The sequence below is a fragment of the Cavia porcellus genome, unplaced genomic scaffold (genome assembly GCF_034190915.1).
Source record: "Cavia porcellus strain 051 isolate PalLab524CR breed Dunkin Hartley unplaced genomic scaffold, mCavPor4.1 scaffold_23, whole genome shotgun sequence".
Taxonomy (NCBI): domain Eukaryota; kingdom Metazoa; phylum Chordata; class Mammalia; order Rodentia; family Caviidae; genus Cavia; species Cavia porcellus.
Genome location: NW_026947506.1, coordinates 60,055,638 through 60,069,227, shown reverse-complemented (window position 1 = coordinate 60,069,227; position 13,590 = coordinate 60,055,638). Strand labels below are relative to the sequence as shown.

The 13,590-nt window shown below is 48.3% G+C and overlaps 1 protein-coding gene across 5 annotated transcripts in view; it reads left to right on the top strand.

The window, feature by feature from the left end:
* The window catches only part of LOC101788978 (ubiquitin carboxyl-terminal hydrolase 42-like), a 94,833-nt gene extending 81,936 nt beyond the window's left edge, over window positions 1–12,897 (top strand). For 2 of the 5 annotated variants that reach the window (XM_063234481.1, XM_063234482.1), the window contains 5 exons: window positions 1,549–3,042; window positions 4,263–4,531; window positions 5,058–5,213; window positions 6,439–10,440; window positions 11,442–12,897. In XM_063234481.1, the coding sequence (XP_063090551.1) occupies window positions 1,549–3,042; window positions 4,263–4,531; window positions 5,058–5,107 (1,813 nt within the window). In that variant the 3' untranslated portion in view covers window positions 5,108–5,213; window positions 6,439–10,440; window positions 11,442–12,897. Of the gene's footprint in view, window positions 1–1,548; window positions 3,043–4,262; window positions 4,532–5,057; window positions 5,214–6,438; window positions 10,453–11,441 lie in introns of all 5 variants that reach the window. The other 3 variants (XM_063234483.1, XM_063234485.1, XM_063234484.1) reach the window with 3 other exon arrangements.
* Window positions 12,898–13,590: the final 693 nt, after the last annotated feature.

Below are 13,590 nucleotides of genomic sequence, written 5' to 3'. Positions count from 1 at the left end.
CCCAGTCATGCTTTCTCCCTGGGTTGGGAGCATCCCAAGGGCTGCTGGAGTGTGCAGGGGCAAGGGCTGGTGCTGACTCCCTATTGAGCTGGTTCTCGGCAGGCTGTCCTCCATTCAATTTTTAAAAACAAGTCAGTGTACTGACATAGCTGTAACACAACTCAGGAATAAGAGGAAAGGAATATGGAGTGAAGCTGTGGTTGCTTCATGTGGAATCTGCAGATGAACCAAAGCTACAGGACACAGTGTATCAGTGGGCAGATACCTGAGCACCTGCAGGTGCACCCTGTGATCATTCAGCATGAACACTGCATCCAGAGTTGTCATCGGCACCACTGGGCTGTGAGCCACTTTGGGAAAGCTTCAGCCACTTCACACTGTGACCATTTCTCATTTTACACAATCCTTTACTTCCTGGGAAGGGTAATGTCTACGGAAATGTTTGAGTGTGTAGGATGGAAAACGATATTACGGAGCTTTTGTTGGATCATGGAACGGAACTGTCTCCAATTTCACTCTGTGAATGTCCACTTTATATGCTTTAATTTTGTAATTTGGACAACTGTTTCTAAGAAGACAGTATGTACCCATTTACCAGTGATTTCTTACTGTACATTTGTTTTTGAAATTCTGTATTACTTGTACCCTTTTACTGCTTTGTTTTTTATGTCATGTCTTTTTTTGTCTTTAAATAAAATAAGAAATGGTAACAATAGTATAACCTGGGGTTTCACCCCAATAGATGTGAGGACATGTCAGGGAATAGCCACCTCCATGGCACTGTGAGCACCCCAGATGGCCCCCAAGACCCTATGTTAGGGATGTGGCATTATTAAAGAAGAATGGAGAGGCAGAGCACACTCCATCCCCCTTTGCCTTCAGATAGAATAGCTGGGTGCCCTGCATTTGCACAATGACTTTGCCCTTGTTTCTTTCCTAATTCACCTTGCTGCTCAAAATGAATGTGCAAGAGAATTTGTGTGTATACACTTAAGTGAGGCCATGCATGCATTGTGGCCAAGCACATGTGCTTTGATTTGCAGCCTCAAAAATCCCCTGCTGCACTCAGGGCTACTACCTTGCCCTCGGGGCTGTAGGAGTGATCTCCTAAGTGGAGAGTGGAGATCACGGTAGGGGTTGCACTGTTTCCAGAGCTGTGGAGAGCCTCAATGAGTCCCTTAGTTTTCCTTAATTTAAGGAGTTGTTGGCTCTGTTTGGAAATAGCTACCTCACCTCTGAGCTTCCAAGAGAAAGAAGGGAGGCAGGAAAGTCATCAACTAATGACTTAGTTCTTGAGAATTAGAAGTACATCTGGAAACAAGCAATGTGCAGAGCTGCAGAATTATTGTTGTTCAAAACCAGGAAGGCTTGATGTAAATTTTGGTTGGTGTCCAGAAGTGGTAGCCTGATACTGTCCATAAGGTAGCTAAATATACCTAAAGTAGCTATATTTAAAGTGAAAAAATATTTACTGAATGAAAGCCATGACAATGCATGTAGAGCATCCTGCTAACTATTGGCTTGTCTCTTTCTTTTGGCGGGATGCAGTGTTCCTGGAATGGAGCAAAGTCTGTTTGGGGACCTGACTGCAGAGTTTGAGGCTGTCAGTGTTTCTGCTGGTTCCCATGATGAAGTGGACCCGATTGCAAGTCTGTGTGAAATGTTTAAGAAACTTTTGCTGACCCCGGAAATCAGCCTCAAATCCATGAGAGATGTGATGTCAGAAACCAGCTCAGCCATAACTGATGTGTCTTTGCCCTTTGTAAACAAACTTTGCAACAAGAACCAGACAAGCACAGGTGCAGACCCAGTTTATGAGCCCTGTGATGCTGGGAAGGTAACACAGGACTGCAGCAAGGCAAACGGGTTGTTACCTGAGAGCCTGCAGCACTCTGGACTAGCCGGGACAGTGGAGCAGCTGAGCCTGGCTCCCTTCACACAGTCAGAAGGCAGATGTGAGCCCGGGCCCTTGGTTTCCCTCAGGGGAGAGCAGTGTGGTGACACAGGGGCTCAGACCCAGAATACAGGAGAATGTGCCAATGCACTGCCTTCTACTCAGCCACAGAGTACCCCAGGAACCCATCCTGAAGGGGACCCTGCGCACAGCCATGTCAAGGGGTGCAGTCAAGTTCAGGTTGTGCAGAAGGTTCCTGACCACCGTACACAAAAAATAAGCAGCCGTACGCGATGTGACCATGAAGGTTACCATAATCGTCATGACTGTTCCTCGACTTGGGAAGATGTAAAGAAAAGCAGAGGTAGAAGCCGGAGCCGGAGGCGGAGCGGGAGCGGGAGCGGGAGCGGGAGCGGGAGCAGGAGCAGGAGCAGGAGCAGGAGCAGGAGCAGGAGCAGGAGCAGGAGCAGAACTGAGGGTAACTGTGACATAAAGTGGCTCTGCTACGCGAGAAAGCACAACAAGCTGGAGTGCCATGCTGTGCAACACTGCAGTGCCAACCAGGACCCTCTGTGTTGTGGAGACAGAGTCAGTCCCGGGAAGCCCTGTGTTCTGAGCAGATACAGCTCCCACCACTCCCAAACCTGGAGTGGGGCTCAGCAGGACTGGAGCCCATACCGCCCCTCTGGCAGGGAGCATCACATGCTTCCAGAGAAGTCTTACCCCAAGAAAATGTGGTGGGACCAGTGCAGATACCTCAACAGGTACACTCCATACGAAGCCAGGGAGCGCAGTGTGAAACGGTCACACAAGGATTCTTCCCAGGCCAGGAAGGGCCAGGAGCTGCCTGCCCTGCTGTGGGAGTGGACCGGCTTCCACAGCCCACACACTGGTGCTTCACCGCCTTGCCCTCTGCACCCTGAGTGCTACCCTCAGGAGAAAGCTGCCTTCAGGGCTGACCACAGTGGCTGCAGCCTGTCGCACCGGATTCGTGGACATGAAACCATGAGGTCACGCAAGCGCAGGTACCAGAGTGCAGAAAGTACCTGTAACGGGGGTAGCACACCAAAGAAAGCCCGCAGGAGCCTACCGAGAGACCTGGAGGAGCCTAACAAATCTAAAGCCAAACACCATGAGCGGGAGCACAGGTGAGTGCGGGCTCTGCCAGCAGGGTCCAGTCCTCAGCTCTGTGGGTTTTGAAACTTCACTGTTTCTCTGCATTTCTAAAACGGTGCAGCTTTTACCTCCTGTATCATAAAATGCCTCATTTCGCCATTCTCAGTGAATGCTTTGTAAATCCTACGAATAATTGTGAGTTCTGTAGAAGTAATTTGGTGACTTCAAAATTGATGGTCACATAAGTTACATTTCATAACTTTGTTTTTGTTTGTAAATTGAGAGACTAAATGGAAGCAGGCGAAGGTAGGGCACAGATCTGTTGGTATTTGCCCTGTATGCCAAGGGTGGATTCTGAGGGGCATCATTTATTGTCTTGGTCTTTGTCCAAGAATCTCAATACAAAACCTAAAAACAGTCATATTTTTAAAATGCTAAATAGGGTGTTGATTGTGTGAGTGTGTGTGTGTGTGTGTGTGTGTGTGTGTGTGTGTGTGTGTGTGTGTTGGGGATGAGACCCACAGCTGTGCTCATGAGGCCAGCGCCTGCCAGGGAGCCACAGGCCCAGCCTTGGCTGCCGCCTTGAAACCGACTGCTTCATGAGAAGATGAGTGAGGATGGCTGGAATTCCTGTGTATGCTACTTAACTTCCTTTAAAAACCTAAAATCCTAGCGAAGGAAGGCCAAAAGCTGTATATAATCAGGCATCGGTTACTTAGGGGGCAAATGAAAGCAAATTACCAACCCCTTTCTCCTCTAAGGCTCAGACACTGGAAAATGGTTTTTCTTCTACTTTCTTCCTTCTCTCTTCCTCTTTCTTTCTTTCTTTCTTTCTTTCTTTCTTTCTTCCTTCCTTCCTTCCTTCCTTCCTTCCTTTCTTCCTTCCTTCCTTCCTTCCTTCCTTCCTTCCTTCCTTCCTTCCTTCCCCTGTCTGTCTGTCTGTCTTTTTCCTTTTTCCTTCTATCACTGATTTCAGTAGATGTCCCATACTTCCATGTTTCCAGCTGTCACCCCCAGCTCCTGAGCACAGAGCCTGTGGTGGGGGAGTCAGGGGTGGGTTGAATTTGGTAAATTTATGGCCCTCGGCTTTAAAATGATTTACAGCTGAAAGTGGAAAACCCTTCTGAACTAGATAAGCACTGACTCGTGGCTTTACATTGAGTGCCTTCAGTAAGTGGTCAGGACAGTGCCATGTGCTGTCTGAGGTGGTGCTGGTGCTTTTGTTGCTAATATCTGGCTGCTGCTTCTGCAGGTGTCTGCTGGACACAGACCTCCCAGTAGTGCAGTCAGACACTCAGCCCTGCAGATACCAAAAGAAGAGGCACTCGGAGAACTTTGGAACAGAACCAGGACTTCACTCACCCAAGACCACAAGCTGTGAGACTGTGGATGATGTCTGGAGACCTCAGGGTAGCTCCCTGCTTGCTGATGGCCTGCCTGTGGAGGGCTTTGGAATTTTTCAAATGGAAAAGAAACCCTTAAAGCTGGACAGCAGGACTGACTGGTGCCAGTATGGCCAGGGTAAGAAGCGATTTGTGGAATTAAGAAGATAAAAACTCTTTCACAAAACTTGTTATGCAATGGGGAATGACTGACACAGGGAGGTGTAAGCCCAAGTCCCTGGAAGGTGGTGTGAGTAATGCAGGGCTCCTGGCTCTCCAGCCTTGACTCATAGGCCCTGTTGATTCACTATCCTTGTGTAGTTTGGATGCTTGACAAGGATCCATTAGCACTGAAGGATGGTTTCTTGAAAGTTGAATTTATGACTCCTGAAATTCATGGCTCTCTGGATTTCTGCATATTTACTTACAAGGGAGAACTTACTGTTTTTGATGCATTTTTAGTAATGATGCTTTTGCACAGGCAGAGTGTATTGTAACTCACAACTTGATGACATAGGCCATTCAAAAGTTAGCTGTCACCTCTAAAGTCGACGCCTTTGCGCTCCTGGTTTTGCCCTCTTATTCTGGGATACTGGGCATCTTGGATCCTTGTGTGTCAGCTGTGTCTTCTTGTGAGTTAGCAGCTCTTTGTGCTCTGATTGCAGTGGGGCAGCCCCTCCCCCTTTGTGAAAGGTTCCCCAAGGAGGAGCCCTGAGAAGCTTGTTAAGATTGAAAGTGACAGGAATGGGTCCTGGGACACAGTTTCCAAGCTGCAAGTAGAAGACCAAAGCAGGTCCTGTGCCTCTCACATCAGCTGTGAGGTAAGGTGGCTTTCATGTCTTCAAAGCCTCCAAGGAGGAGTAGGAATTTGTGTCATCTGAAGACTGTGTGAAATACAAATGTCATGGTCTGCAGACTTCAGCTGAAGCACAGCTGGTGTCTGTGCATGGCTGGTGCTCTTGCCAGAGGAAGGTGGTCACTGCTGAGACCTCACAGCCCACCACAAAGTGTTTATCCCCTGGCCCTTCACAGAAAAGAAAGCTCAGCTGAAATGGGTTTTCTTGGGGAGGTCCAGTCAGGGACAGGCCTGTGCCTACTGTGTCCCCTTGAGTGCATGCAGCTATCATAAGTATGATGAGAAGCAGGCCTCAGGAAGCCTGAGGCCACCACAGTGGGTCCAGGCAGAGTCACCTCTGCTGCCAGGACTGGAGTGAAGCAGTGTGGCATTTGCTCTTTGTGTTATGGAATTGTGTACATTTGTAGAGCGTTTTCACATTACTGTTTCGTGATTTGTGGAAGGGTGGGGCTTTCTGACCTCTGTGTAGTACTTGAGGATTCGGTAGTGAGAAGAATTTGGTCTGCATGATGGCAGCGTCCTACCAGTGTTGGAATCTGTCATCCTGGCTGGGCAGGTGAAGCCTCAGGGCTTAGCAATGTGGAGACAGCAAGTTGACCACCAGCATTTTGGGCTGTGTGCACTCATCCACTGAGGAGCTGCAATCAGGTCATATCTCACTCCCGGTGCACTGATGACTGGATTGCAGCCAGCACTTCAACGGGGAGCACACACCAAGTTCCCTGGGCTCCAGGCCTCCTGGGATGGGCCTTGGCTGAGGCCAGTCCTCTGCCATCTTACATGCGCTGGCCTTCCTGTGTCCTAACATTGACCGCTGACCTTTCTCCTGCAAGTTCCTGACCTCTGGCTTCCTTCAAATCCAGTTAATTTCTTTGGCCCGAAGTCTGTTGCAGCCTCATGTGGGAACTCAGCAGTGTGATGGTGTTGGCATGGCCTGTTTCCTAGGGACAGGTTTGGGGACTGCTGTCTGACAATCCATCATCATGGGAACTCAGTTTACTTTCAGGGGACTCTTGTGGCAGGGGCTGTGTGCAGCTTGACCTTGCTCAGACTGATTGGTGCTGAAGGCAGGCAGCCAGTGTTAAGCTTCAACAAAACTATGTCTGATGAGAACCACTTCATTCATGCTGAGAGCACAGACACTAGAAATTGTACTGTCATTACAATGTTTATTAACCTTTGCCTTTCAGGTGATTGACAACTTGGTCTTGGAACAAATAATAATCACTAGCTCAGGTAAGTGCTTCCCCTGTACATTTTCTTCTTCATAGAAGCACTGGGAAGGGACAGAGAAGGCATCACATTTCTGAGGAAAGTCAAGGGTCATGGAGTGGTGAGCTATGGAACCAGCAGCAATGATGGGGACCTCTGAATTCTAAGCAAGCCCTGGAGGGTGGGACCTCTTCTCCCTGGCTAGGGAAGGGGAGGCGCTGCTTCCTCCCACCTTCCTCCGTGGAAGAAACCCACAGGGAACCCCCATCAGAATCAGCCACCATGAGATAAGCATCTGGGATGAGAAGCCCTTGTCCCCTCCCCAGAAAGCAGAGTCCATCACAAGAGCTCAGCACCTAGGCCCGGTGGGTGGTCAGGCCGAGGCTGGGTCATACCCCTCACTTGACACTGCCATCTTGTTGGGATGAGGTCCAGGGACTAGTGCAGAGCCTTCATTTTATGGAGGCTATGTCTGAGTCTCTGGTGTTCTGTACTCCTGGGAGGTGGGGACTCCTGTTCCATGTTATCCACTGGTGGAAGCAAAGGGAGAGGTGAACCATTTAACTCCTGAAAGGAAACTGTCTTTATGGTACTCATAACCAATCAGCAAGGATGATTTTAAATGAACTTCGAGGTGAACTATCGAAAGATGATCAGTGTGCAGTTAACACTCTTTACTTGTGTGTCCTCAAGGGAAAGCCTTAAGTCTGAGGACTGAAAGTCTTCTGGAGTGAAAGAGGATCTAAGGATTGGGAAGGACTGGCCACAGCTGGGTTCCAGGCTATGCAGGTGCAGTGTGGCCCAGCAGGTGGCGCCTCCCTGGCCAGGCCCCCAAGAGCTCCTCTGCAGCTGCCTGGCTTCCATGGGTTCCTCTACTGCCTTTCAGAAAGGCAGCAATGGCTTCAGTTGAAAAGAGCTTCCTGAAGAGCAAGGGGACCTGAGGACTGGGGGGGGACAGAAAGGGGAACCTGGATCTGGGGGGACCCTCCTTTTGACTAATGCCTGTGCCTCCTGTCTTTCAGATTCAACATGTTCCACAGCAGTCATCCCAACTCGGTTACAGTATTAACATAAATTTGTTCAAATCTGGGTGATGCCTCCTTAGTAAATGCTGTACATATTTTGCCATGATTCTTTGGGTTTTTATCTTTTCTTAATTGTCCCTATTCCAAAAGGATGAACACTTTCTGCACCTGTGGACATTGTAAAATGCTGTGTATATAAATCACAATGAAAATAACACCCAGCCACAGCACATCTCACGTGCTGCTGAACTGCACCATTACACACTCAGGCTGAGGACTCATATTTATGTAGTGTTCCTCCAAGTTAGACACGTGATTGTGCAAGACCAACTGGGAAACCATGGAATTATTAAAAGGACAAACTGACAGCACAGGGATTTCATTTAAAGACTTACTTAAAAATTTACAAGCTTTCAACTCGACCTTTGATGGCAGGCTGTTATCTGTGGTGTCTGACACTAAGAAAATTAATTTGCTTCCTAGTTTAATTGTATTCAGGTGTGAAAAGGTGTTTCACAGGCAAGATTTGCTTTGGAACTTTGCGGAACTATTCCAAACAACTTAGCAGCTATGCTGAGTATTCATACTATTAATTTAAAGTCCAAATACTTGTGAAGATTACAGTATGTTCTTTATGATATAACCCTTTCTTATACTGGGTCTTGTCACCTGTAGGATCCTGGAGTCAGTTGTCAGCCTGGTCCTAAGAGTTCTAGTTATGGACAAAATCATGCTGTGATGTTATTTTTCATATGGCTATGCTATAATATTGGAGCAGGGAGCATGGTATTTAGTAGTGTCTGTGTAAGTAATTGCATGGCTTAGACAGTTTGTGCGGTTCAGCGATTCCTAGTTTGGTCTTTGTTCTCTTAAAGATGGAAAAGCACTTGCTCCACTGTCAATATGCAGCAGGTGGAATTGACATAGTCCATAAACGGCAGCAAAGCAGTCAGTTTGTGGCATTTGTCAGCTTTGTCCCCACTCACTTGCACCTGCATCTTCTGTCTTCTCGTTCACTATACTGAAAAGCTGCACAGTTCTGCCAGACTCTCCAGGGGGGCCTCAGACCTCAGCGAAGGATCCAGGGCCACCAGGCCGTGCTGTGCTGGGCCCAGCACATCTCTATTTTAAGGAAGCAAGCCTTAGACAGCCTTACTTTAAAAACACATGTGGTTTTGATTTAGTGAAGGCAATATTGCAAGCTTTAACAGCCATATACATTTCACTTGCTTTGCTCACTTTACAGAAAATTATTGGTAGATATTTTATTATCGAGAAAATACTCACGTAAGTGGTAGGAGGTATGTACAGTGAATAGCGAAACACTCAAATCAATCTATCTTATGTACATATTGCTTATATTTCGGTTAATAGAGACATTTTCTGGGGAAAAATAAGAAAATAAAAATAAGAAAACTGGACTCTGATCTATAATAGCTGCAGAGCATCTGTGTAGATGGGTGCATTTTTAATCTTAAAAACAAGCACTGCTTTATATGAGGCATTAGATGCTGCTTTATTTACAAAAGTTTTAATTTGAGTTCATTTAGTGTCCCATTAAACCACCTGAACTGTTTCAGGAACCTGGAGATATGGGGCCTCGTGTGCCCATAGGGTCGGGCCAAATAAACCTCAAATGGTACCCAGGACCCAGGAAGACAGCTCGTCTGGTGGTGCTCTTTGTGGAGCTGCCATCTCTGGGCCCAGGTTCCTGCTCAGAACTGCCTGCCACCCTTTGTCTCTGGAGGAAGCTTGGTTTCTGGCCAGACATGGGACCAATAATGCAAGACAAAGTTTAGACCCTCAAGTGGGGAGGCGATGAGCACAACTGAGCCTCACTGTCTGCTCACTGAAGGGAGGCTCTTCCCACTTCTAGGTTGCCTGGTATAGGTCAGGTACACAGCAGGATGTCAGATGCCTTCAGTGTTAATACTGTCACAGAAATCCTGGAGCTAAGCGATGTCAAGCAAGGCTCTTGATAGGGCAAGTTACTGAAGATGCTGAGCCCCAGGGCCTTCTGCCTGATCCTGGGTGAGCAGCCATCTGGCATAGATGCATAGAGGTGACCGTGGTGATAAAAGATTCACCAACAAGACTCCATGCTCATTTCTCTCAACACCTTCAACAGAAAGGCCCACATGCTCCGGGAGGGTGCCCTGGGATAGATTTCTAGTACTGCAAGAGAAAACATAAAAACACCTCCAAATCAGTACTGCCCATCTGCAGAGAACTTGGGGAGGTTTAAAAGCAGTTGCCAGATAAGAGGAGCTACAGGGCCACCATGAGGAGGCTCAGAAGCTCAGTCCCACAGCCTCACTCTTCTGTCCTCATGGGGTCAAGGGTGAGCCTCTGGCTAATGCAAGAAGACAGAGGACAGAGGGGTCCTCAGAACCAGCAGAGAGACTCGATTTCTTTACACTCAGTAATTCAGGGAAGAGATTTACCAACTGCTTGTCTTTTCTGTGACTGCAGCCAACAGCTCAGCAAGCCCCACTTCTGCAAGGATCCCAGTACTTTTGTCCCCACTGACACAGTCTCCTGGATCCCACCAGTGATTTCTGGAGCTTGATGACATCCCACAGCGCTTACAGTGCATGTGAGGCCACATCAGCATCACAGAACTGCACTTGGAGGAAGGCCAGCAGCAGTAAGATACATCTGGGGCCTGCCTCACCTCAGGCCCAAGCCAGTGGCTGCTCCTGCCTCAGGGACCAGGTCCCAGTGAGCAGATGCTGCTGCCATTGGCCCCTCCCTGTGAGGTGTCCCACTGACCACCCTCCCTAAAGTTGCAACCCCCACCCTCTGTGCTTTCCTGGGCTGCAAGGCATCCTCCACCTCCTGTTTTCTCTCTACCTGGAGGGTGGAGGGCATGGACCATGACTTTGCTCTCCTCTGCAGGTGCCATGGCCAGTCCTTCACTCAGTGATGTTCCAAGCTGTGGTGACCTGAGACCTGGTGAGAGCTGAGGTCAGGCCTAGAGGCTCTGATGAAGCTTCCGACATGCTTGTATTTTGGGCGGGTATAGGGGTTTGGTACCAGGAATCACACTCCTGAACTGGCTCATGCCAGGCAGGTGCTTATGCCACTGAGCTAAATCGCTGGCTGTCCTCAGTTTTTCAGTGGGCAGAGAAGGCTGTTGTTCCTGCTTTGCAGATCCCCATATTGGGCTGCTCCCTGCTGACCACTGCTGTCCCCCACTCTATTCTGTCCTCTCTCCTTGGTTATTTACATTTGAGTCTGTCTCTGCTGGTACCTGCTCCAAAGTGTTCATACTATGACATGGTCCAGGTCTCAGGCCAGCCACCTTGGGCTAGGTCAGGCCATGACTGCTGCTCTTCCCTTGTCCTCACCCTGGCCAGCAAATCATCCCACAGTGTGCTGCCCGCCTACCACCAGCCTCCCCTAGACAGCTGCTCAGACCACAGGACAGCAGCACTGCTCCTACCAGGCCCCTGTCTGGTGCTCCCTGTACTTCCACCAGTGACTCTCCTCTGCCCCGATCCCCCCAGACCTCCACCCCAGTGGCTCGAGGACCCTTACTCTTCAGCCTCACATTTGTTTTGTCTCCATAGCAAGCAGCTCCTTCCAACAACTCATACCCTTGGCTTAGGGCATCTATTATCCCTTCCCTCTCTCTGCCCAGGGCAGCCAGCCGGGCCACCCCATGTACCAGCACTGTCACCTGAGTGATAGGCCAAGGACAGAGTGACAAGAGTTGCTCAGGCTGGAAAGAGCCAAGGACGCACTGTATCAAGGCAATGCTGACTGCTCTCTGTCCCCTTGGTCTGCTCCTGCCCTTGGTGCAGTGCACAAAATATTGACAGCTGTAGGACTTTTCAGGAACCCCTAGCTCTATGCCAGTAATCAGCTGCCCACATCCATGGAAGCTCATTGGCAGTGGCCATGCCGTGGCCTCGTTCACAACTCACCATGCCTATGCCCTTCTCTGGACACAGCTTTCAAGCACCAAATGTGAAAATATGAATCAGGTCCCCATGGTGCCTACACGTCCAGGCCCTCAGCCACATTCTTTGAGTCTCTATGGTGAGAACAGATCTGCTCCGCTCTTTTGCATTTGATACTTGGGGTGAGTATTATAAGACAATCCTATAAATTATGTGTCCTGCATTGTTTCCCCTGCAAACGGTGACTACCATAGACAGGAAGTATCAGAAAGGCAAGTCAGACTCAGTTTCCATGGACAGAAACGCAGTGTGATGATCTCACTGGTTTGGACTCAGCCAAAGTATCAGAGAGACAGAAAACTGCACGGTCTGATTGTCCAATACCATTCTCCCATCCAAGGACTAACCAGGCCCGACCCTGCTTAGCTTCTGAGATCAGAGGAGATCAGACGTGTTCATCTTGGTATGGCCATAGACTCCAATACCATTCTACACTTTACCCATCCAAAGAAAAGTACATATGTGTCTTCTGGTGATGTACCAGTTTAAAGACAAATAAGTGGGTTACTGAACAAATTATTACAAGTGATTGTTTCATATAAGGCTTCACCAGCCTGACAGTGCAACAGGATGGTAAACCTTGCTGTCCTGAAAACTGCAGAGCAAGAGAGGGGTATGGTAATGAAGCAAAGACACCAGGGGGGCCCCCATGAGCAGAGGCAGCGCTGTTACTGCTCCCTGGCCTGGTCTATGACTGGCACCAAAGATCAGGAAGCTGGCCTTACTGAAAAACCAGCAGCTCAAGAGCAGGCAGTGCCTCCGGTTTTCTCTGGAGGGGCCACAGCTTTAAGAGGTTCTTGCAGTCCTCTCACCTGCTATTTCCATCCCTCCTATGTGTTCTATAATCTCTGTGGCTACAAAGTTGGTGGCTGTGCCCTGAGAAGCCAAACGTCTAATAGGCCCAAGGGAGGGTTTGCTCTGGACACTCAGGACCTATCTTTGCAAGTCAGTACACTTCAGACCTCAAGGAACATGGGTACATCCTGTGACATGACTCAGGAGGACTTAAGAAAGCCGGTCAGGCTTGGAACAAGGAAATTTCTGTGCTTGCAGGTGCGGAACAGAGAAGTGGCCGCTGGGGAGGCTGAGTTTCCTTTGAAGGAGACTGGGGCTGCAGCCATGAGAAACTGGGACCCACTGTTCAAGTTCACATCCGAGACGCGGAGGTGAAATGCAGTCAGAAGCTTGAGAGGACGAGGGCACCTATGACTGTGAGACTGCACCTCAGAAGGGAGAGAGGCCAGAACAGAAGGGGAGCACACAGGAGCAGCCTGCTCTGAGCATGGTGACAAGTGTCCTCAGAACTGAGACGTTCATGTGAAGGGGGGCAAAGCTTGGAGTGATGTGCCCATGAGCCAGGGACAGGCCTGCAAGGCATTGTCCCTTGGTGCAGAAAGGCTTCTGGCCTGCTGAACTGCAGGAGAATAAAGTTTTGTATTTTAAGGCACCCAGTTTATGGCTGGTTTTCTGCAGTACCCCTTGGACACTGATAAGTTGTGTAGGTAGTTACTCACCAAGGAAATCAAATGTTTCACTAGAAAATTTTAGTATTTTAAAGTATTGCTCAAAAAATCAAACAAGATGGTGGCCACCATTCAAACTACTAAACTTAGCATCTGCTTCTTTTTTTTTTTTTTTTTTTTTTTTTTTGTCTTTTTCATTTTTATCAGTACCGGGGATCGAACTCACGACCACCTGCTTGCAAGGCAGGTGATTATGCTGCTGAGCTAAACCCCCAGCCCCTAGCATCTGCTTCTTTATTTTTAACCTACATGTGTCTCTCAGAAGAAGCTGGAATTTTAAAAACAACCTGACAGCCAAGCTTTGTTTGCTTTTTGTTTGGGACAGGGTTTCCCCTGTGGGTAGCTTAGGCTGGTCTTGAATGCTTGGTCCTTCTGCCTCAACCTTTTCAGTACTAGTTTCTGTTTTTTAACAAGTTAATTTGACCTGGTCAGATTTCTGATCATGGATTTGTGAGGGCTTAATCCTGGGTTCTTATTTTGTGCTTTCTATTTCAGCTGCCTTTTCAGCCTCTTGTTAAATTCATCAAGTTTCCTTTATTCAAACTTTCCTTGTAACTTACATAGATATTTAGTTCCTGTGTCTATTTTAACAATTTAAAATTTTAACAGTTACCTAA